At 46.3% G+C, this 25400-nt stretch overlaps 3 protein-coding genes across 10 annotated transcripts in view; 2 read left to right on the top strand and 1 right to left on the bottom strand.

Annotated features, from left to right (window-relative positions):
• The window catches only part of axo (axotactin), a 64379-nt gene that overhangs the window by 9332 nt on the left and 29647 nt on the right, over positions 1–25400 (top strand). For all 8 annotated transcript variants that reach the window (XM_015188259.2, XM_001352617.4, XM_033381751.1 and 5 more), the window contains 8 exons: positions 3901–4487; positions 4671–4941; positions 6277–6496; positions 7596–7731; positions 9737–10021; positions 15142–15672; positions 15725–15921; positions 21658–22523. In XM_015188259.2, the coding sequence (XP_015043745.2) occupies positions 3926–4487; positions 4671–4941; positions 6277–6496; positions 7596–7731; positions 9737–10021; positions 15142–15672; positions 15725–15921; positions 21658–22523 (3068 nt within the window). In that variant the 5' untranslated portion in view covers positions 3901–3925. The remainder of the gene's footprint in view (positions 1–3900; positions 4488–4670; positions 4942–6276; positions 6497–7595; positions 7732–9736; positions 10022–15141; positions 15673–15724; positions 15922–21657; positions 22524–25400) is intronic.
• On the bottom strand, positions 1531–2031 carry LOC6900060 (uncharacterized). Its single transcript, XM_002135388.3, has one exon. The coding sequence runs from the start codon at positions 2001–2003 to the stop codon at positions 1698–1700; it is 306 nt and encodes a 101-aa protein (XP_002135424.3). The 5' UTR covers positions 2004–2031; the 3' UTR covers positions 1531–1697.
• Positions 12671–14209, top strand: LOC117184427 (uncharacterized). Its single transcript, XM_033381757.1, has one exon. The coding sequence runs from the start codon at positions 12819–12821 to the stop codon at positions 14010–14012; it is 1194 nt and encodes a 397-aa protein (XP_033237648.1). The 5' UTR covers positions 12671–12818; the 3' UTR covers positions 14013–14209.

Genomic DNA, 25400 nt, shown 5'->3' with positions numbered 1-25400 from the left:
GTTACTCCTCTCAGGCAATCGCCCCACCAGCAGGCAGAAAAACGTATGTTATGGAGACATACGAGATTTACGATAGCTTTAGTTTATTTGGTTTATTTTGATTTGAATATTGAAATATTGTAGTTAACCGTCAATCATTCCATCACTACAGTAGTAATTACGATGTCATCTATCGCACAAAGCTCGAAGGAATCCGTTCATAGTTTTCTTAAACCTTAATTATATCCGTTTTAAAACTTTTTAGTTTAATTCTCGTAGAAGAATAACATACGGGGCAGGCTCCGGCTATAACTTTCGCCAAAACTTTCCCATTTACTTTTGAAAACGAGAAATGTGTGTGTTTTTTCGGGAGCTTTTAGCTACGAAAACGGAAAGTTTTAACTGAAAACTGCAAACCGGAGCTGCCTTCCTGATAATACATTTTAAATCATTTAATCCCAAGTATTACTATACTTTCTGGGTGACACTTTCTCGATAGAGTGCAACGAGAAATCTTCGAGAACGAATGCAGTCTCGTGTCTGTTTGTGGGGTGTGTCTTAATGGCTGTCCTTCTGCATGTGCATTTTGCCTTGCGACACTTGACATTACAAAAACTCTGCCCCGTGTGTGTGTGTGTGATATAAACACATGCAAATAACTACACACACACACATGGAGAGAGCCATATCTGTAGAAAGACACACGCACGACTATCAAAATGTCAGACATCTGTCATTTAATTTAATTTGACTTCACTTTGCTTTCATTTGCCCTCCCCCTACCCTTGCACTCCTCCACAACGCCTTGTGCCAGTGCCAGTGCCTTGCCTTGGCATTCTTTTTTTCTGCGCTTTCTTTCACTTGTTCTCCGTCTCTTTCCCTTTTTTTTCCACTATAGCGCGAGAGGCGTCGACGCCTGAGCACAAAACGTGTAATTTAGAGGGTGGTGCGATAGGGAGAGGCAGAGAGGAAGAGAGACGGGAGGGAGTATTCCTTCAGGCTGCTGTTATTACTTAGTTGGTTGTTGTTTCTCTCGTTGTTGTTCCCCCTTCTCGTGCTCGTGCTCGCGCTCGTACTCGTACTCGTTGTTGTTGCTGTTGTAGCGCAACGTACGCGAGCTCAATTTAAAACGTTTTGCGTTTGCTGTGAAAACGGTAAAAGGAGAAGGAACTAGAAAGGAGACCGAGTGAGAGAGAGCGAGTGCATCGATCAATGAATACCCTTGAAAGGGGAATTGGAATAAACTTATTCGGGGGAAATTGAAGTGCTTGAATGGTTGAATGGGAATGGGCGGAAATGCATGTGGGAATTGCTATGGACATATACGAGTATGAATGAATGAATGAATGAATGTGAGTGTGAATCTGTGTACGATTAATTTGAATGGATGCATTCGTGTATGAATGAATTAATGCATCACGAATGAACGGAAAATTAATCAAAAATCCATGAATTACTGAATGTTTATAGGGGCTTTTTGGGGGGTGCTCTAAGAACCCATATACCCGTTACCCTTGCCCTTTTAGAGGGCATCCCGAAAGACAACATGACTTGATTTGCATAGGAAATTTTATTTCTTTGAGCTCTAAGCTAAGTTAAACTATGGAAAAGCACACATCATTTACGTTAAGCTAAAACTAATTAAACTTGTGCTCCCCAGGAGGGGGGTAACGGTAAAACTATAGTGGAAAAAAGAGGGGGGTTTGCCCGCCCTCTAGTCAGCTTTCTCGTCTCTCCTGTTGCCTGGCAATGGCTTTGAGCTGCTTGCTGCGATGCTTGAGCTTCTGCTGGAGCGTTCGCTTGAACTGCGTCTCTCTGTTGAGGATCTCCAGATCCTCGTTGGTGCAGGCGCCCAGCCGTTGCTTCTGCTTGGCAATCAGTTCCTTTGTCAGCTGGATTTTGGTCCTCGAAACCTTGGTGTACAGCATCTGGCGGCGTTGCAACTCCTGGCGGTGCAAGAACAGAGCGTAGGCGGTACCGCTGGATGATTCCATGCTGCTGGCTGACTGTTGAATGTCTGCCATGTCCGGAGTGGCTTGAGTTTTTAAAGGACCATGTCCTGGCGTGGCCTGGCGTGGCCTGGCCTGGGCTTTCTTGGGTTTAGGAAATCCCATGTGTTATGCATGCATGGACTTGTTTATCTTTTTTGCTGGCCTGCCCTGGCCTGGCCCACTGGCTGTGATTTTTCCTTGCTGGCCAATCCTTTGGGGTGTCGTTACCTGAGTGCTGCCTGTCTGCCGCCTGCCTGTCCGCCGACTTAGCGTCCCACGCAGGTAACGGATGGTTTATCTGTTTCCGCGTTTCAGGCCAAACTTTTCCACAAACACACACATACGCGCACCCACACGCACACGTGTTGTTCCATTAATGCACTTTGGGCCAAAGTCTTTGGTGTATGGCGAGGAGGATTTGCTGCGCCATGCCACAGAAAAGTTAGGTCAACTTTGCCGCTCGACTGACCCCGTAAAGAGAAAGAGAAGACGACACTCTGTGGCACACACACACAGGAAAACACACACACAGAAGAGGGAGAAGGCGGAAACATCTAGGCAACTTCTCGGCCAAAAATCCAATGCAATTTTGGGGGCCATCCATCCATCCATGCAGCACCCTTCGACCCCCGCCCAACCCCCCCCACCCAACCACTCAACGACAGGATAGCACGCACGTCCTGCCCAGGCCCCTGGCATATGCATCAATAATTTTGTGCCAGCATGCGACTTGACCTGGACCCCAGGCCCCCCCCTCGACCACACCCACACGCCACACGCCACACTCCACTCTCCACTATCTCTCGCTCTCTCTGTCTCTGTCTCTGTTTCTCTGAGGTTTATTAATTTGCATGAACTCTGGCTCCGGGGCTATGGCGCTCATTTTTCATGCTGCCAGGGCAACCGAAAGCCACAATTAAAAATTGCTTATGAACGGAAATGGCAGACAAAACATAAAGGAGAGGAGCATATGATGGCTGCCTCGTCCACTGATGATGGAAGCGAGCCAAAAACTTCTGGACGAGGCAGTGGTGGCCGCAGTCCCTGACTAAGCCATAAGCCCGAAGCCTCGCAAAGTTTTCTCTGGGCGAAAACTTAATTTCCTATTTCCCTTTTAGTTTCCGCTTGGCTATATCCACATCCACCTCCACCTCCATCGTATCCCCATTCCATACTATTTTCTTTTGGCCATTTAGTGTAAACTGTGCGCATCATTATTTTGAAATTTTTGACACTTTTTTCGCTTGATGGTTGGGTGCTAAGCTACTTGTAAATCAACTTTGCAGCTCATGCGTCTCACCAGAGAGAGCAAGTTTTCTTCTACACATACACATACTTGTAGTGTGTGTGTGTGTCACATTTCCGGCGGAAGTGTAAGCAGAAAAGTTCGTTTCGTTTCATTCTCGTTTACGCTAAATGCCATCAAGAAATGCAGCGTCGTCGCTTCATTCTCAGAGCCCCAGACCAAAGAAGGAGAGACACAGCCAGCAGCCAGAGTGAAGCTGTAGCTGAAGGAGCAGAGACATTGACTGATGATGATGAGGCACGATGATGTAAATGGGATTTTAGTGCGGAGCGCCGCCACATGACAATAGTAAAGTTCTTCTCCTTCTTTGTCGCTCCCAATCATAAGGCTGTGATAGCTCTGTTCCGGTTCTCTCACTCGCTTCTCACTTCTCGCCTTGGGTTTTTTTTTTTTGCTCTTCAGCGACAAGCACGTAAATTGCCTGACTGAATTTATTGTGCAATTACAAGGAAATCTAATGAATAGCCCAAGGAACGCCATGGAAATGGCTGGCACACAGGCAGATGAATGGGGCAGGAGGCACAGCCACTAAATTCTGGAGTTGTCTGCTGCCATCTTTGGGTAGAATTAAGAGCTTTAGCTACACCCACTAACTGTCTATCTTTTCCCCTCTTTCTCGTGCAGTTTCCAACAACAATAACACATACTCATGATGGGACACGGACAGCCCCTAGTGCTAGCAGTGCTCTGCTACCTCGGCGCCTGCACGTCGGCCCTGAGCCTGCCCAATATGACGGCGTCCGATGGGGCCGCTAGTGGAGGCCTGATATTGCCCCCGCTCGTTGCGGGGCCCAGCGGCAGCAGCATCGGTGGCAGCAACGGCAGCCTGATCAGCGGCGGAGGCGGCGGCGGCCTGGCAGTGGGCATTCCCGGCGGACAGTCCACAGCTGAGGCGGGCGGAGGAGGAGGAGCCACCAATCTGGGCGGCAGCCAAATGGGTGGCAGCATTGGCGGCGGCGGCAGCAGCAGTGGCGGCGGCCTCAGCGGCAGTGGCAACAACTCGGCCATGGTCCAGGCGCCCAAGGAGAAGCTGTACGAGAAGTGTACGGGTCCCGGCGACCCGGGCCCGTGCAAGCAGTACATCTACAAGTGGCGCTACGAGCCGACGACCAACGAGTGCACCAACTTCATTTGGGGCGGCTGCGATGGCAATCCCCAGAATCGTTTCAGCACCGAGGCGGAGTGCCTGTTCCACTGCATTGGAGGGCCACGTAAGGCAGAGCTAACGATTGGGGGCAGCAGGAGGCGACAGAGAAACATTGTATTATATAGACTCGATAAGAAATCTGATGATTGTAATCCCTGTTATCGAGATTTATGTATTCTCCCGCGCTCCCTGCCCCTCCCGCCACATGTGTTCTCCCCATTGACAAGCCTGACAATCTCTTTTGCAGACACATTGCCGCCATTCCTGCAGTCAACCACTCGCGAGCCCAGCACCACAGAGAGCTCGCAGCTCATTGGATCGGCGTACACCCAGAGTCCGGCCCAGGCCGCACAGGATGAGGACGGCAGGACGGGAGATGGCACCACCCCAGTGCCCATCGAGCAGCGCGGCCCTGAGCTGACGTTTGCGGAGACGGGCCAAGGCAAAACTTTCGTTTTTGCCAAGAACAACACGTTCATCCAAATGGACGGCGACATCATACAGACATTTCAATTAAGGTGAGTGGGTACCCGCGACCTGCGACCCGCGACCTGCGACCCACGACCCCTGTTCGGGACATCCCGTAACTCCTTTGCATATTTCACTCTTTGCCACGTTGCATGCACCATCAGCGCGCGTCATTTGGCGGCTTGTTGGACTTTTGGCTCAAATTTGGATATGATTTCGCTTAACCCTAGGAGGGCTGTGAGGAAAGATTGAAAGATATTAATTCCAAGAATTGAGAGGATTATTATTTGAGGAAAGGTCTGTTAAGGATTTAAAGACCTATTGTAGGAATTTCTGATACAATTCACTGAGATCTGAGTATCAGAGAGTTCTTCAATTACAGAGCCAATGATATCTAAGAAGCAGGAAGATCTATGGGTCAAAAGATAAGACTCAAAGATCAATTATTTCAAGTGAACTTTACAAAAGATGAATTCCATTATTTTCCATCCCAAAAGAAGAATTTTCAAGCCCATTAAATGATGTGCCTCCCACAATTACCTGCAAAAAAGCAATAAATCTCCGCTCTGTGGGGTTAAAACGTAGTCCCAAAGCTGTTGCAAGTGCAATTAGCCAAAAACTGACATAGTTTCTCAAATTGATTTTCTACTTGAGGGACAAGCAGTCGCCTTATCGATGGGGCCAAACAAAAACACTCACGAAACGTTTTGAGAGGGTCAAAGAGAGTGCCCAAAACGGGGACAAATGCGGGCCGGACCGGACCGGACCGTACCGGGCCGGGTCGAAAGTTAATTTTCTGCTCAATTGCAGAGAGACCTCTGCTCTTGGCCAAGAAAATGACTTTCTGGCTTCGTTTTCTTGGGGCCAGAATGGAGAATTTAAAATTCAATTTGGGCCAAAAACATTTAGACATTTGCATATTAAATTAAGATAAAAAATATTATTTAAATGTGGCACATAGAATGGAGAGAGCTAGGCCACATGCCACATGCCACATGCCACGTTGGACAAACATGCAGACAGGAGGCAAATAAAATTAAACATGACTTGGGCCAAAATAGTACTGGCTTTTGTTATCGTTGTTGTTAGTGCTGCTGCTGCTGCTGCTGCTGCTGGCCAGTGGCTACCACAAGCACTTGGCCAAGTTGGCAATTTGTGCTGTAGTTTTAATTGTAACTCATGTTGCTCCCAGCAGACATGCAGCACCAGCAGCAGCACCAGGAGGAGAAGCAAAAGCATTCAAGAGCAAAGAACAAATAAATTTAAAACTCTGGCAGGCGTACAGACCATCATCATCTTGTTCCCTCTTTCCCTCACACACACACATATGCTAATGCAACAATTCCCTACTCTCTCTCTCTCCCTCTGTCCGTATTTCTCCACAGACTTTGCCGTGAGATTTCATTTCAATTCCGTACTCGACTGCCGCACGGCCTGCTCGTCTATCACAACGTTAAGAATCCGGATCGCATTAATTTGGACCCCTATGCACTCTATGTGATTGTGGAGAAGGGCCAACTGAAGGTGGTCCATGTCTTTGGCAAGCATTCAACGAGTGTCACTGTGGGCGAGAGCCTGAATCGAGATGAATGGCACAGTGTGATGGTGAGTGTCCCTGCCGCCTCCACCGAAAAACCAGGTCAAGTCTGGAGGGAGCATATCATTTGCCTGGCAAAAGTATGAATGCAGTTCCTGTTGCACGCGTCGTGCCCCCTGCCCTGCCCTGCCCGTGCCCTGCCTCCCCTATGACCAGATGAGCGGTTGAGCTCTTTATGAGAGTGTCAGGGTATCCAGGATTCGTGTGGCTGCTGATGCTGCCTGTTGGCCAACATTAGCATGGCCATGCGTTCAGCAAGCAATTAGCAAGATTGCAATGCGGAATGTGTGTTTCCTCCGTCTATCCCCCTCTCCCCCCCGCACTCTGCACGCTGCATGCTGCACTCTCCCTCTCTCCGTAGTCTGTGTGTAGTCTCTATGTGCGTGCGTGCGTGTGTGTAAAACGCTTTATCAAACTTTTATAACAAAGCGAGCAAGTTGATTTATGTACGCTCCCAACTTTGTTAACTCACCTCGGACATGGGGTGGATGAGGGGCACACCACACGCACACACACACATACACACACAAAAAACCCTCAAGCATCGTCAGCATCATCATCATCAATAACAGTGGCAGGAGGCAGGAGACAGGAGGAGCAGGCGGCGGCACAGTCCCCGTTTTAGTTCGCTTCTATGTATGTTCCATATTTAAAACAAACAGATCCCCACTACTAATCACACCCTTACAAATGCCCAGGACTATGCACAGGGATACACGGGACCACACAGATATACACACGAATGCATACAGATACGATATCCCCACAGACAGGGGGCACTCATAAATAACACGCAAATTCCTAATGAATTTCAGCTGATCCCAACAGCAGCAGCAGTTGCAGTTGCAGCATTCATTTTTGTAGCATGCAGCAGCAGCAGCAGCAACAATTTATCGCTGGCAAAAACTTGCAGCTTCAACTCGTTGGCCGAAACGCATAAATTCATAAATTTTTATCATTTGTCTGTGTGTTTGTGTGTGTGTGTGAGGGGGGGGGGGGGGGATGCCATGCCACCATCCTGCTTTAGCGAGCTTTGGGTTTATTGGTTTCGCTCTCTGCCCTCCCCTTCTCTAACCGATCTCTCTGTCTCTCCCGTCTGCTGCACAGGTGCGCATCGATGTCCATGGGGCAAGATTAATTGCACGCGTCGACAATAGTCAGGAGGAGGTATATCTGAAAGGACTGAATCACGAGTACAACTATGGCGTCTCCACGAATCTGCCGTCGGTTGTGCTGGTTGGAGGTGAGTGCCCAAATCAATTGTATGTGTGTGTGTCTGTGCAACCCCCCTGTCCTCCTTCAAACACACACACACACACACAAAAACACCTGTGTGTACAATCAATCATATTAAAGGCAACGCCCGAATGTATGCAATGATTTTTGTACGAAAATTCACACACATACATACATACATAAAGCAACGCGCGCGCATCCAAATATCGGAGGAACATCCGTGGAAAATATATATATATATGTATGTGCATATATAGAAAAGGAAAAATCGCTGGAAAATGTGCAACTGAAAATGGAAAATCGAATTTGCAGCAGCATCAACCGGCACACACTTGCTCATTTCCCATTGAATCCGGGGGCTTTAGTAGGTGTGTTTGTGTTTGTGTGTGCCTGTGTGTGTGTTGTCGGGACGCCTCTCTCTATGACTTTGAAAAGGTGCCTTTGCTGCGTTATTTGGAAATTTAATTATTTCACATTGCCAGCAACCAACCAAAAAAAAAAAAAAAAAAAAAACAAGAAAGAAAGGAAATCTGAAACCCCAGGAAAAAACTGAGCGCCTGTATGAAGAGGGCAATAGAATGGGCCATTGATTGCGATGCCAGGCTGTTCTAGTTTTCGATACAGTACCCACCCGCTGCGTGAGTTTAAAGTCGAATCGAGGCCACAAAACGAACGCCATGATTCCCATAAGAACGGACTCCTGATGGAGCGTCAAAAGAAAAGACATTGCAAGTATTTGTATCGCCGGCTCCAATCAATAATCGATAAACACAATTTGTACACAATAAATGTGCCTTAAAATCAGTTTAAAGATAATAGTAATACTCAAAGAGTACAGGGGTATATTAAACCCATATCAAAAATCGTGGAAAAACCAAACAAGAGTGGAAATTGTTTAAAAAAAAATGGGGTTTCACTTACATTTTGACATTAATGTGAAAATATTGCATTCAAACATATGTATTTTATATTTAAAATAAATACATTTCATATTTAAATTAATTATTTTCCTAAATTTAATACCTAAAAATGTTTTTAGATTAAATTAAAAATATATTTTAGATAAATATATTTTTTATTTAAATTAATTATTTTCCTATTTAGTATTCAAAAATGTTTTTAGATTAAATTTATTTCCTTAATTTTTTTTATGTATTTTAAAGTATTTTTTATTTAGATTTGGACTTAATACATTTATATTTAATTGTCGAGGCACTTGTGTCGTCACTGGAGACCTTTCCCCTAGCTTCTGTTTCTGTCAAATCCACTTTTACAAGCAATTTTCATTTCCCGATTACCAAAATCTACACTAATTTCTGTAAAATGAGTTTTAAAAGTTAAATGAATCAAAATTTGTGGCCACAATTAAGCAACTATTTCTCATTTCCTGAAGGTAAAAAGCAATGTTTTAAGAGTGCATAAAAATTAAATGAAATTCTTTTGGCTTGGAACGCAGGCGCCCGTTCCCTCGTTCGACGGAATTTCTGAACCAGAACCACAAATGTGTGTGTGTTTTTCGCTCCGAAATTATAAAATCCCTTAGCCCATGGCCGAAAATGAAACTAAAGTTGTGCTCTTTTTTGTTGAGAAAGGCTGTCGGCTTTCGGCTTTCACTGTATTTATTTAGAGCGTTCCTTGCTGGTGGAACTGGAACCCAAACAACCGAATGGAGACAACTTTTTTAATTAAGCAATATTTAAATCTCCGAGCAAAAGCAGCGCCCGGCCAAAAATCCCATCAAAACTTTCAACTGTAAACAAGAGAATTATGTTATGGGTCTGTCCAGAAATGGCCACATCCCCTCCTTAATATCTAAACCCAGCCATGCCCCAGCAAACACACACACACACACGCACACAAACAAGACCCCTGCAACCGCTTTTACCCCTGATGGATATTGCCACAAAATCCATTGCCAAATATTCTGCATGTTAATTAATCTGAAGACAATCTCAATTTCTCTCGCTTCTCTCTCTCTCTGTCTCTCTGTCTCTCCCCTACCCAATTGTTAGGCCTTTCGTCGGAGGAGAAGCTGCACGGCGTGAAGTACATTACGGAATCCTTTGTGGGCTGCATACGCAACGTGGTCCTGAGCTCTGGCAAGGCTGCCTCCGATCTGCTGTCCATTGCCCCGCTGGTGGCCACCAAGCATGAGAACGTCAACGAGGGATGCTTTGATATGTGCGACTCTCGGCACAATCTGTGCTTCGTGGGCTCCCGTTGCATCAACCACTATGGGGGCATCTCCTGCGACTGCTTTGGCACCCACTACGAGGGTGAACACTGTGACATCTACAGTGAGTATTCCTCCCATTCCATTCCATCCCATGCCATGCCATCCATCTCCAGCCCCGTATCTGTATCTGAACATTGCCCCTAGGGGCGACATTTTGTTTTAATTATAAACTATGTTTGTTTGCCTTGCGGTTAGCCACTGGCCCTGCCCATGGCTGCCCCTCCACTCTTTGTCGCTCTCTCTCTCTCTCTCTCTCTTCTCTCCCTACAGCTACAGTTTTAAACACGCTAATGACCTGACCATAAATTATGCAAAATAGTGTTTGACTTTTTGACTGGCCGGCCTCCTCCTGGTCCTCAGACCCAGCAGCCGGCTATGACCAGGACAGGGCAGAATGTGCGCCAAATTAGTTTGTTAAGCTCCGATATATACTACCCCCCCTACATACCATAACTCTTTCAACCCACTTCGAAGCCTTCAACAACATCCGACATTTAGTTAATGACATAAAGCCAATTCCAGGCCGCCATAATCCCAATTAAGTCACGCGAGACCATTATATAGGCATTGCCCATTAAAAATTGAGCAGCTCGTTTATGTTTTTTGACATTGTAAAATGGGCGGGAATCACGATAGGCAGGGGGTCAACTGTTGTGCATTCGGTACAGGCACGTAATTGGGAGTTGAATTTCTGTTTTTGAACTCAAACCGAAGTTTGTTTACCCTTTTGCGAGGGGCTCACAAAACTACTCCTTTATCGGTCTCCCAAGAGACCAAGGACTTGATTGAGTAGCTATATAACCTGGAATAAACCTGAATTGTTGCTCTATGATGACTCCCTTATGATGCCATTCCTCCCAATTATAATCACTTCCAAAGATCAAAGATCATCTCATACCATAAACCGATCAATCTACCAATTATCCATCCTAAAGATCTTCCTCAACGTTCAACTGCTGGCATCACTTGCAATCGTTTTTGTGCTAGGATCACTTCCAAAGATCATCCAGCACTACCCTATGATCCTTCTTAGTGTTCAACTGATTGGATCTTTCTTCATGGATCGCGGATCAGTTGGTATAATGAACCACCTTTTGAATGATCCCCACCAATGGTAAATCTGTCCCATTGGATCGGGAACTTTCCATGATCACTCTCGGCAATGACTGTCTTGGAATCCCAAACACTTCATTATAGCACAGTGAAGGCACTCGGCAAATCCCAATTTCCAGTTAGAGGGCATAATGGGACATGCATTCTCTACAGATTTCGAGTACGATTGCATTCGCAATGTTTGCTAAAAATTTGCATGCAAATGATGGCCAGCACACACACACACACAGTAAAAAAAACCCAACAAAATCCAGACTTTGCGGGTGGAAGCGGATTGAAATGAAGTGGATGTACGGAGGGAAGGGAGTGTGGCTAGAAGTGGAGTCCCGGGGAAGGACTCCAGCTATTGATGCAATCGACAGCTGCAAATTGCACGGTAAAAAAAAAGCAGAGCTAACTGGCAGCCATGACAGCGATGGCCATTTTGCCCCTCTCTCTCCTTCTCTCTCTCTCTGTCTGTCTGTCTAAATGGCGTCTGTCAAGGACAACGAGCGACCGCCGTGACGTGCCAGTTTGTCGAGCATTTACAGCCCCGACTGGTGCTGGTGCTGGTGCTGGTGCTGCTGCTGCTGCTGCTGCTGCTGCTGCACTTGCAACCGATCACAATTATGTAACGAACGCCGAACGGCAAGTGCAAGCAAATTACACAGATGTAGTTGACGACGACCCCTGCAGTTCCTGTAGGGTGTGCGCTGCATGTTGCACGGCTTCTGCGAACGGAAACAGTGTCAGGCCATTAAAAGCGCACAAACACACCCACACCCACAGCCACAGAGAGAGGAAAGAAGTAGAGTCGTCCTAGCGGAGGCACATACAACACGAATTGGGGACATAATCAAACGCAGGCGCTTTTGTAATGCAATAACTAAAATGACAACTGCCAGTACAAGGACAAGAGCGCCTGTACCATGTAGCCCTACACCCGACCCCCCGCACCCGCACCCACACCCTCAGCGGCAACGGCAGCGGCAACGGCGACGGCACCGGCACTTTCCCTCATTTCCATTGTACATTTTCCGTGCGAAAAGTCTCAGCGAAATGCATTCCCATTTTTGGGTGACAGGGAAATCATTAGCCCCACAAAAGCTGGGGGCAGGGGGTGCAGAAGGGGTGCAACAAAATTTTGTGAAAAGAGGCTACAAGATATTTCGGCTTCCGGCATGAACGAAATGAAATCCCAACCATGAAAAGGACAGCAAACAGACAGGACCGGAGAGGAGAGGGGATCAGTGCATGTCCTGTCCTGTACTGTACTGTTCTGTACTGTCCTGTCAGATGTGATGCGGCCTCGAGCTTAGTTCAACTTGGGTTCAGATGGGAGTTGTCAGATGAACGGACAGCCGAAAGAAGTGCAGTTTTGGTGTCAGAAAAGGCTAGATTTGATTAGGAACAGAACAGCATAACCACGGATGGGTTGAAAATCTCCTAAGTAGCACCTATGCTGGAACAATATCATATGGGTTCTATGACAAGTGCTAGAAAATTGAGAGAGGTCGCTGTCTGCGTTTTATGACATTTCCCATTTACATTCGACTCTTTTTCGAGATCAAAAGGCATAAGAACAGTAGTCTATGTATTCCCAGTTGTTTTAAAGAATATTTTTGACTCCTAGTAGTCGTCACATATTCAATCCCTCTCTAAGACACTTTAAATCGTAGTTGTATCGTAGCTGAAGCAAAAGTTTTCACACAGTTTAAATTTGCTAGAATTCTGAAATTTGCAAGTAATCCAAAAGAACGATCACGATGGAACGTGCCGTCTCCTTGCCGGAGTTCCAGATGTCGGCCCCCACAAATATTAAGACCCGCTTGCAGTCCCAGATCGTGGCCAAGAAGCTGCTCTACAGTAGGCAGGCGCGCAAGTTGTTGCCAGCTCAACGGATGCCCACCGACGCGGAGTTTCGGCGTCTGATGAAGGAAGTGTATTCAGATCGCAGCCAGTTCAGAGACTGCAAGGGCAAGCCGTTGGGCAATATGGTGAGCATCTACAACAAGCTGGTGGAGATGCGGCAGGCGCAATTGGATCGCAAGCATCTGAGGAGCATCAAGTCTGTGATCAATACGCGGCTACCGAATCCGCATAGTAGTCTCATACTGGAGAGGTCGTCGCTGTTGGAGAATCTGCAGAAGAAGCAGATAATCTTTCGCGATAATCTGGCACTTTTGAGGCGCATCAATAGGACCCAACGGCTGCACGGCGCAGTCGACTGCTTCAACACAACGTTTCAGAGATACTCATTGCTTAAGCACAATAAACTGAAGCAGGCGGAGCGCTTGAGTCGGGACAACAGGGATCTGGGCTGTCGCCTGGCGATGGTAAAGTCAAAGGTGGACACCCACAATCCGTGGGTGCCGCCGTTGCCGCCCATCGAGCGGAAGGCCTCCCAGCAGACGTTGGTCAAGTACACGCCATTTCTACCCGCACCACAGGCGGGTCAAATCGATCCCCATACGCTGCTGAGACCCGTTCTCTACTACGATTTGGTGGTGGGCAACAATCAGCCGCTGGGCCGGATCGCTATTCAGCTGTACACGGAGGTCAGTCCGGAAGTGGTGCTGGAATTGGTGCGCCTTGCCACCTACAACGATGTGCGGGGCCACCGATTCCTGCGCATCTTCGCTGAACTTTGGATGGAGGGTGAGCTGGTCCTCGGCTCGAGCGATGCCCTGCGCCACCATCACAGCATCAGGCAGTCGCAGCTGGACCACACTCGACTGACGGGATTTCTCTCCTATCCGTGGGAGTATCACCATCATTTCCCGCAGGGACTGCTCAACTACACCATTAGCTTCAAGCCCCTGGCTGTGGTGACGCTGCGGCGTGTCGTCTTTGGCCGCGTGTTTGGCGGTCACAGAGTGCTTCAACTCTGCCAGGCGTATGGCACCAAAAACGGCAAGCCCAAGAGTCGTGTGACCATCGCACAGTGTGGGTTGCTCTAATGGGAGTCCCCTGTCCCAGTTCCCTGCTGCTTGCCGCCTGCCGCCTGTCTCATTATCCTTGTGCACCTCTATTAGCATAAAGAGGAGTGGTGCATACAAAAAAAAAACTGTAGCACACTTTTGTGGGCCAATGCTGCAGAAAATCTCTCGCTCTCCAACAAAATGCAAATAAAAATTATGAAGTGTATGTGCATTTATCTCATCTGCGTGTTAGTGTGTGTGGGTGTGTGTGTGTTTGTGGGTGTGTGCGAGGCGGTTGTGTGATACGTTATCACGTGGTCGTGGGCGTGGGCGTAGGTGTGGTCCACGTGTGCCGTGTCAGATAAGCCGGCCAACACGCGGCTGCTGTCGCTTTCCACCAGAATCAGCAGCAGCAAAAAAAACCCGCGCCAGAATGAATGAAAATTGCGAGTAACACGATTTGCACATTTTGGTCCGTGCAACATGGACCAGGACGAGGACGCGGACCAGGACCAGCTACCCGGACAAGAGCATCAGGCGAACGCGCAAAGGCCGCTACCATAGACCAAACAATATAATCTATTTTTGTGGGGGCCTCGGACGCTATTTTTTTCGCTCGTTCATTCGTTCATTCTGTGTGTGGCAGGCAGATAATGCACCAGTGGCACGGGGGATCAAAAAAACATGAGAAAGCAAGGATACTATACAGGCCGTAGCAGGAAGTACTCTTCGAGAAATGTTTGGGTACATATAAGATTGAGGGAAATACATCGATCGTTACCTTTAAAGCTATAGATTGGTATAATAATTCGATTCTAGAGCTCGTTTTCTTCTTCAAAAGAGTGGTCTGTGCGAGAATAGAACTCAATATGTGTCTTTATGGATATAGAGAACATCCAACTATTAAGTAGTTGATCTTCAATGAAATTTAGACTATAGTCTGCATAGTCCTTTCCCTATAATAAATGTATAACTCCTTTTGAAGGGTATTCAAAAGACAGAACGTTGTTTAAATTTGCTCGTTCTTGTATGGTAAGCTGCACACAAAATGGAAGCCGAAGGCAAATATGCTAAAGGTTGAATTAAGCCTGGCTCGCTCGCGCTCTCTGCAAAGAGAGAGAGTGGAGATTAACAATTCCTTATGCAATCGATACCCTTTGACTTTCAGCGGCCACCATAATCACGCTGCGCGGTGCCAGTTATGTGTCGTACAGGATCTACGACTGGAAGGATCGCGTACACTCATCGACGATGCGGATTAGCCTGATGTTCCGGACGAACTTTGACGACTCGGCCCTGTTCTACGCCAGCGGGGAGTCGCTTAAGCATCAGTACATAGCGGCGGCCATCAAGAACCAGTCGATTCATGTGGAGATGGACTTTGGCGACCATGTGATGGCCACAGTGCTCACCGATGACCTGACCCGCGGCTACTGGCACAATCTGACCATCCTGCATGAGCAGCGTACGGTGAGCATTATCCTGGATCAACAGCAGAAGGTACTCGAGCTGCCGGCCACGACCAGCGGTAACCTGCTCTTCGATCCGGAGATCTACTTCGGTGGCGGCCCCGAGCTGCACAAGAAGAAGGGCTTGGCCTCGCACAACAACTTCGTGGGCAGCATGAAGTACGTCTACTACAACGACATCTCCATTCTGTACGAGCTGCAACGTGGCAATCCGAAGATGCACTATCACGGTGAGTCCCAGGATCGGTGTTGGCTAGTCACTTATCTGGTGTTTGTTTGCAGGTGTCCTGGAGGCGGAGTTTCTGGAGAACGAAGTGAACGTCATACCCATAACCTATCCCTTTGCGACGTCACACATTTGGTGGCCCATAAATCACGCCGAAGAATTTAATATTAAATTCGATTTCCGCAGCAGTCGGCCAGGCGCTGTCCTGGCCTACAGTGACGTAACGACCAGTGCCGGAAATGGCTTCTGGGAGGTAAGTGTTCGTTCAAGCATTCAACCATATATGGTGCACACAAACACACACATATGTCGTACATACGTGCAACATTGCTCGAGCTTATGAACTGCTCAGGACTGCCTGGACAGACGAGCGCTGACGCTGACATGCTGCTTAAGACGGGACTTAGCAAAAGGCAAGAGAAATGGCAGAGAAATGGGGCATATCGTTCGAAAGGTGAGGCCCTGCCTGAGAGAGAGAGACGTGCTACTTAAGACGGACTTAGCAGTAACGTATTGCTGATGAGAAAAAGCCTCAAGTTCCCTTACCTCAATAGAATTACTACTTGGACGGAGGTCGAGCTGCCACAGAGGAGGCATCCACCGAAGCAATGGCAAATGAAATGCAAATCAAATGTGTGCATGTCTGTGTGTGTGTGGGCTTGCTGGCTCGTGTATATGGAACTTGCATCGCATGCCTGTTCAAAATGTAACCTCTCTCCTTACCCCCGCTCCGCCATTACGGTGGCAAATCCCTGGCTATACAAGGCACACGCACACGAGAAGGTAACCAAAAATCCTAAGGCATGTGGAGAATGCAATTAAATTTAAGCGTGGCTGAGTGAAATTTGACTCTCTGAATGAAATGCAATGAAAAGTAAAATGTGGCTTAGTCGTAATGTAATCGTTTTTATTATTGTTTCCCCTTGAGTCCAACACCAAGCCAATAATTTGAAGCGTTTCAAGGCAGAATCAACATCAGGCCAATAGCATATAACCAATCCGCCAATTGAGTATATCAATGTCTGTGCTATGTATGCTATTGGCCTGATTGAAGCTTGGGAAAGCCATCGAAATGACGGTCAGGAAAGGGACGATTGTAGATTAGTAATGTGCCCTCGTAGTCTATCGTATAGCGTACTCTGTCCAGTCTTTCGAATGTGCTGTAGATATTCGTGTAGCCAAATCTAGTACCAATGCCTTCCCATTTACGAGCCACAGTCGATGCTTTGGAATCACCGGGTTGTACTCGAAGTATTTGATCATTAATTAGTAAATTATATTAAACATCATGTAGAGCAAACACTGGATAAATCCATGCGGCCATTGCTCCAAAGCTGTGAAGATATGAATATGTATAGTCGAGTGCACTAAAATGATGTTTACTTACATTTGCTGCAGCAATGGGGTTTCCTCTGAATCGTTACTGAAGGCAAACTTCACGTTTCGAATTTGATAGAAGGAAACTTGGGAAAATCAACTAGATGAAATATTTTGCCCTACATCCGTGAAGCCTAGGCTTAGAAAGCAGAAGGTGATGCTTATAGCAGCCAAAGTGGTAGAGAAACGCCTGGATTATGGGGCCTTAATGGCAAAGTGAGCCATTGCCCTTCCAATACCACTTTGTGGAACATCTGAATCGAAGCATTTTTTTTGCAAATATCCAATCATACAATCAATGAGAAATAGACTCATCATCCCAGGGTACAGCAGCAACAGAGAAGGATCGAGAAGACGGCTTTCGAAAGAACGGACATCCGTAGGATTGAGAAACAAGAGGGGTAATGGGAGACGGATATGGTGGCAAACGGGAGAAGATTCACGGAAGATGGCGGAAGCCATGTGTTCCCCATTTCATACCCGTGCAACCACACTGTGCACCACAGCGAAACGTGGCATGGCCCGCTAGTATATTAAATTTATTTTAAAGATTTTGTTTTTTTGTGTTTGTTGTTTTTTTCTTTTTACTGTGCCAGATTTCTCTGAGTGTAGGCTTTGTTTGTACTCTTTGCTATCAGCAAGATCTCTCTGCTTATATGTATGTATTTCCTGATTCCCTTTGGGGTCTTATCTGCTCTGCTCTTTGCTTTGCACACACAGAAATTGCAGATGGGATGCAGAGAGCACACACACCACACACCACTCACGACTCAGACGGCACTGCAGCTTCTTTATCTCACTCTTTTCGTATGTACAGCTATTCTCTGTGGTTCCCCCTGCCCCCCTTACTCTATGTTTTTCTCTTTTTATAGATCTAAGTGATTGCGCCACAAAAAAGAAATACGCACAGAATGAACGAAAGAACGTCCATCAGGATATTAACCAGAATAGCCTCAAAATTGTTTCTGTCCTCTGAATGTCGACCATCCGGGCAATTTATTTGAAATAACAATTTTTGTAGATTTATGTCATTGCCGCCGCATAACAATTGAAAGCAAGTTAAATGTTGCCATGAAATGACAATTTATAACCAGAGAGCAATTCCAAAAAGAGAACCAGCATACAGAATGGGTGGGCCCAGCGGGAGGGGGGAATAAAACAGATTGGGGTCCAGCATAAAAGTGCGTGCAATCGATCACAAAAACAATTCAACAGTTTAAGGCCTGTTAGGGCACCAGAGTCCATTCCCTGGCAGCTCTCCTCTGCATCCCGTTCCACTCTTGCATTTGACTTCAATGCCAGCATGTGTGGACGGACATACACTGAGCGAAATGGTACATACAAATAACCAAAATATACATAGCTCCCATGGAACTGATGGAAGTTTTCTTCAGTGCACTTTGACTTCTTCGCCCGCATCTCTTCTGTGTGCGTGTGTGTGTGTGTTTGTGTGGGTTGATGTTTCTATGAATGTCCGTAGCATTTATCTGTATTTAAACAAATAAACCTCGTCTTGGCCTGGCCGAAAACGTTTATTTGGTTACTTGGCATTTTGGAAATGTACTAAAAGGGAATATGCACACACACTCAAATGCATGCATGCATACACAGATGGAAATGTGTGCTTGTGTGTGTGTGTGTAGCGTATATTTATTTGCATTTTATTGTTGATTTTGTTCCATTTGATTGCAAGACTCTCTCCCTCTCCCTCTCTATCTCTCTCTCTGTGTGTGTGTCCAAAATAAACTGATGCAGAACCTGACTTATTGGCATTGCAATAAAATGCTGCTGTAATGCCCAATGAATATTTATGCCGATAGCTATTTCATTTTGCATCGAGAGCCCTATAGGGCTTTTTTGGCACCGGCCAGGCCCACGATTTATGCGCACCCAAATTAATACTAAATTGATTGTGTCAGGTTTTATAATATGACTGCTGAATTCTGTACCTTTTTTCGGTAAATAAGTCAAAACAATAGCGCAGTCTGTCGTACGTACTATCTATCTATTTGTTAACTACATATCCTATCTGCATTTTTGGGCGCGCACTTCAAAAACGCATCAGTTACGAGGGATTTTATTTATTTACTGTTTGCCCGACACTGGCCACAAAATTGCCACCTGCGTGCAGCGTTTTGCCGCTCAGCAAACTAATAAATTGCCAGCAGGCGATATCTAGCTCTGTCTCTGTCTAACTCTAGTGCAAAAAAGCATAGAGGATTGCTTTAAGAGTTGAGTGGTTTCCATCTATGGAATACCCTATAGTTTCGATCCTTGCCGACCGCTCATATAAAAAGAAGAGGGAACCCACAGAGAAAAGCTGTGCATACGATTTCTCTCGATAGAGTCCTGGCAGTCCATTGTTTTCTTATGCACAGCAAAGAGCGAATTATAGATCCCAAAGGGAATAAGGAAATCTACAAGAAGAGAGAGGTAGCTCTCCCACGAAAGTGGGACTTTGGCAGAGAATCGGCTACCATCCATACAGTAAATGAAGTAGGAATCGCTTTCTCTTGGGCTCTTGTTTACCCTCAAACAATATACCTTTCTCGCACGTACATGTACCCTGTAGCCTGGTACAGAAAGAACAGCACAAACAAGTGTATGCAACACAACATGGAATGTCATGTCACATGCGTGACATGGGGGTAGCCAGAGGGGCTGGGTTGGGACATAAAAACTATGCGCCCGCATAAATCGCGAATCACAAATCGAAAATCGAATTTATTGACAGCGCGCAAATGGGCGAAATAGGCAAACAACACTCGTGGCGGCAGCACCAGCACCAGCACCATCACCAACACCAGCCGCAGCGGAGAAGGAATAAAAATCATTTGAAATATTGTCACAGTATGCAATATGTAGATGTATGTATCTGTGCATGTGTATGCCTGTGCGTGGGTGATGGTTTTTGTGTGAAAACTGTTTGCCTTTAAACATAACGTTCTGTGACAAAAATCTAATGAAATATGCAATAAAATTTGAGTGTTTGCCATTTCACATAAGCGACGCAAAAGCGCAATTCACAATGAGCATAGATAAATATGCTACACACACAGATACATGACCATATTTACCACCACCACATATGTGTGTATCTATGTCTGTTCCATTAAAATCTGAGTCCATATTGAAAACTGTTCTGCGTTGAGCTGAAAATCCCAGAGAAAGTTCATGAAATTTCCATAAATTTGAGCATTTTCTTTTTTTGTTCGATTGGCAAGAATAATAGACTGGTGCAGCGAACAAACAACGGAAAAAAACTAATATACGGATGTCAAATTAGTTGGATTATGACAGACAAGGGCACTGCTGTTAGTACATAAATAAATGTACGAGTACCTACTATATTTATGGTGTACATCTATCATGTGACTGGGGTTACACCGATTTCTGTACTTAGATTGATGACATTTTGGAAATGGGAGCACCAGTTCTGGATCTGAAATTTCACTCAATGGGAGAACAAGTTCCTTAAGTGTGGATCTTTGTATCTAAGGAGGAGTAAGATTCGATGTGATAGATTTATTCCCACATATTTTGTGGATTTTAATATCTTTTTAAGATGTTTATTCCTTTTGCAGTAAACTAAAAATAAAATAAAATTAAAATGCCTCTTATCTATATTAATCGATAAACTCGAGCCCTATTCAAAGAACTAGTTCCTGCAGCTCAGCATCAAAGCTATATCCGCCTATGTACTTATATTTCAACATGGTTCCAATAATAATTATTGCTCCATATGACAACAAGCTTAGAGCACAGCAAAATGGATGAAAAGACAGGCAGGCAGACAGACAGATACAGGACAAATAAATACCAAAAAGAGACAGAGAGAGAGAGTGAGTGAGGGATATAATACCCACACACACACACACACACACAGAGGCACACCACCCCCAACCCCGTTTTATAGCTGCAACGATTTGCTGCAAATTAATGGGCAGCAATTTCAACAGAGTCGAGAGACCCGGACGCACGGGGCTGCCTCTCTGGCAGATTGATTCGGCAGATGGCTGGCACCGAACGTGGCCACGTGGCGTATGCGTAATATGATTTAAGCGAAGCTAATGCACAAAGGCATTTAAATTGAAATGTGTGTGGGTGGGTGTGTGTGGGTGTGGGTGGGCAATGGCGGTGTGGCACTGTGGTAGTGGATGAGTGTTTGCCTTAGTGGCGGTTGGGAATGCTGCATTTTAGGCATTTTCCCAATTTTGATTTATTTTCCCGCCCCGCACGCACGCTCATGCACACACAAATACGACACAGATAGGAAACCCCAAAGCGCTGTTGAAACTCCCAAATGCTAACAGAATTTACTATTTTTCTATGCTTTTTTCCACTCTTTTTACATGTGCGCCGCCGATTGCCGAACGACGACGACGACGATGACAAAAACTAATATTTGGAAACACGCTAATGCGGGGGCTTGGATTCTGGTTCTGGTTCTGGAACGTGCAACGACGACAATGACCTGATAAAACGGCCCATACTCCGAATCACGCCTAACAAACGATAACTCAATGGCTACCGGAAATGTAAAACTAACGGAAATTACAAAATGGCTGGGCGCCCCCCATACACACGCACACACACACGAACACGCACACAGATACGTCTCACATCGGACAAACTAAGCTTCGATCTGGTGCCCGATGTGAACAACAATGTGACACACTCGACGACCATCAAAATCAATCGTGCCACCTCTTGGCACAGCGTCGAGGTAGACTATAAGCTGGGCGAGATCCGGTTCACTGTCGACTACCGGCACACCCTCAGCCAGATGTACGGCCTGACCTTTAACATTGGCGACAAGCTCATCATCGGCAGCAGCCTAAAGTCAGCGGCCATGGGCCTGGTGGGCTGCATCCGTGACATTGAGATCAATGGCCATCTGATTGAGCCACGGCATGTGGTCAAGACGGAGCGAGTGGTGGGCGAGGTGGCGCTGGATAACTGCAACTACATTGATCCCTGCAAGCGGCCCAACACCTGCGAGCATGGTGGCAAGTGTTTCGTCAAGGACGATCGCGTCACCTGCGACTGCAAGCACACGGGCTACATCGGCAAGAACTGTCACTTTACCAAGTACCGCAAGACCTGCGAGGAGCTGGCGCTTCTGGGCTTCACCAAATCCGATGTCTACCTCATCGACATCGATGGCAATGGGGTGTTCCCGCCGGCCCATGTCAAGTGTGATTTTCAGAGTCTGGAGAATGCCACCAAGACGATTGTCGAGCACAATCTGCCCAGCCAGGTGGATGTGCGGTCGGCCCGGGAGTCGGACTTTAGCTTTAATATACGCTACCGCGAATTCTCCCCCCACATGCTGCAGGAGCTCATCTCGCACTCGCTCTACTGCACGCAGTACATCAAGTACGACTGCTATCGGGCCCAGCTGGAGCTGCATTCCTCCACTTGGTTCACGTCCTCGGCCAAGAATCTCACCGTTGACTTTCTGGGCAATGTCAAGAGGTAAGTGCATGGATGGATGGATGGATGGATGGATGGGTAGATCGGGTCGCTCTTGGGGTCTTTGGGGGGTATTTGTGATTTACGTGCCGCCACGACACCGCAAACAACGCAAAATTGGATGACAAGACCAGGAATCGCAGGCGGCACAGTGGTAGAAGAGGGAGGAGAATGGAATTTAATGGATGGGCTTTTGAGGTAGAAGTTTCGGTAATGTAAAGAGGCATTCATTACATTCATTAACTCCTAATGGACTAGAGGTATTTCCTAGAATTCCCACTGAATGTGGTATAGACTTGGTGCGGCTTTAAGGCGTTAAGATGGAGTCTGTAGTGATACCAGAAATAGAAAGAATGTTCTTTGATAAGAACTTCTTTAATTAAGGGTTTAATCAGGCTTAAATTTTAAACACCAAATAGAGCTCTGTGGAGAGGATGAATACAATTCCAAATTTTAATACATATTTTCTCTATTAATTTCATTCATCGAAGATAAGAGCTAATGCATGTGCTATAGGCATGTTTATTGAATCCATATGCATTAATGTGTGTAATTATCTTTGGATTTTGCCTGATTTGAGACCACTGTCCTCGGCTTAGTCCTATGCACATGCTGGCGGGTGATTTCGGTCCACCGCTGGCCACACAATTAATGTTGCAGTCTATTTGCTTAACTTGTTGTTGCCCCCAGCCAGTCAGCCAGGCAGCCAGCATCCTTTCCGTGTCCTCCCACTGCACCAGGATGTGTGTGTGTGTATGTGTGTGTGTGTGAGTGTGTTCTGCTTCAGTGGACTCTGTACGTGCGGTAATCCAACAATGCTCGTATAAATCCAGAAATTGCCCGTAGAGAGAGAAAGAGAACAACTCTTGCTGGCGGTTGGTGTTTTGGTGTGTTGCTGTGTTGTCTTGGTGCTGGCATTTCAATTGTAAACGAAACTTAAATTAATTGCTCGAACATGCATAATATAAATGCCAGGCAGGAACCTGCGCTTAATGCTAACTGACATATTTGCCCACACTGGCATATAGCCGCCGCCATCATCCACAGATGCACACACACAGACACACACACACGCACACAAGCCCACTGTGATGTTCATTGAGGCTCTGCCTCTTCCTGTTGCTGCAACTGCAACTGCAACGTTCACTTTCATAAAGCATAACGCATCGATTTCCCTGCCACTAGAGCACTGGACTTGCTCAGACCACCACCACCACCATGTCCAGCTGTCGGTCTCTACTTAGGAGCCATCTGTCCGGCTATCTGCTCGATTTTGTGTCTTGTCCGGAGGAGGAGACTATTGCATAATTTGTCATGGAGTTGGGCCATCTCTCTTGTTGGTCAACTGGGCCAACATCTAGTGTTGGTTTAGCTCTTCAAATTTGATTTTTCACATGTGTGTCTGTGCGTGTGTGTGTGGGACTTGTGCCTACCAGCCAGCATCTGCCTATCTGCCTTTGTTTTGTGCCCTTTTAGCCAAGTTATATTTGCGGCATTTGTTGGCCAGGCATTGGAGCATGAAATTTTATGGTGCCGAAAGGCACAATCCAAAGCAAAGCCCCCCACACAAATGCCCTTTTCGGGAGCCTAAATCGTGTCAAACGGCTCGGGCCAGCGCAGCTACCCCAAGCGGATGGCGGATGCTGTGTGGAGAGTGGAAAACATATGAGGCACAAATACGGCTGGAAAATTGCAAAAGTGCAAAACAAAAAGAGCCTCCTACGAGTTTTTGGGTATTTATGTGTCAGGCAAATATGTTTCCGGTTCAGCGCTAATAAGGTTTATGAGCGAAGACCCCATGCATATCTCTTCTTCAGTGCCGCCAGATTGTCGAACAACTCTTTCTCGTTGCTTTCTTTTGGGCTGTTGCAAGTTTTTTCCTTTGGGTAATTTTTCTTCTTATGGCAGGCCCTTTTTTTGGTTTTATTTTTTTTGTATTTTTAAAATGAATGGCTCTGAGAGCACACAAATTTAGTCTTTACGCCTAATTTCTTTGCCGCTTGAAAAACTCATTCACATGACTTGGGTTCCGCATAGGTTGGGCTTTGTTTTTGTTGTTGTTTTTTGGGGGAATGGACTGGAGTGGGTGCTTGGGTGGGGTGGATGAACCCTTTGACAATACATCATGCGCAGCAAAGTAGGCAACATCTGGTGGCAAGCAATTTCCAGTCGCTTGTTGCTGTTGTTGTTGTTGTTTCGTTGGCTTTGCCTCTTTTGGTTTTGCAGCCTGCGTCACTAATTTCCGCTTTCACTAAATCAATTCCAAAAACCTTAACAGCGCTCGACTTTGGTTTTTCCTTCTTTTTTTGTTGTTGTTTTGGTTTTTTCTTTTTCCCTGAAATGAATGGCGTTCTGGTTGGCTACTGCCAAAAATTCACAAAACCAGAGAGAGAGTGTGGGGGGGGGGGGAGTCTGGGGCAAGAAAAAACGAGTTAACTTCTCCTGGCCAGACCAGAACCATTGAGCTATCCATCATTGGGTCGTAGTTTGGTCTTTACTCATTCAAAATTTGACAGCATCGTTTGTTTGTTTGTTTGTTTGCTGCTCCTGTTGCGGCTGCTGCGGATTCAGTTCGTTTCGTTTCGTTTCGGATCTTGCAACGCTGAGGCGGAAACGGATGCGGCACATGCATAGCAAAACCGCAGCCAAACACAAACATAAGCCCGGGAAAAAGTGTACACAGAAGGTCCTTTATAGAGAATATAGGGCATTTCTCCTTCTGGAAATGAAATTCATGGCACAAAATCAAGTAATAACATTTACTTACGTACCTCCTCTACATAAACACTGATAGGAGGGGGTCTTTCACTGCCATAATAATTGAATTTGTTGCGCCACCAATTGCCTGTCACAGATACAGCCCTGAAATTGTTGGGATAC

Source organism: Drosophila pseudoobscura, chromosome X, assembly GCF_009870125.1.
Source record: "Drosophila pseudoobscura strain MV-25-SWS-2005 chromosome X, UCI_Dpse_MV25, whole genome shotgun sequence".
Classification (NCBI taxonomy): Eukaryota; Metazoa; Arthropoda; class Insecta; order Diptera; family Drosophilidae; genus Drosophila; species Drosophila pseudoobscura.
The sequence above is the reverse complement of the archived record's forward strand: the minus strand, read 5'-3'. Positions and strand labels throughout refer to the sequence as shown.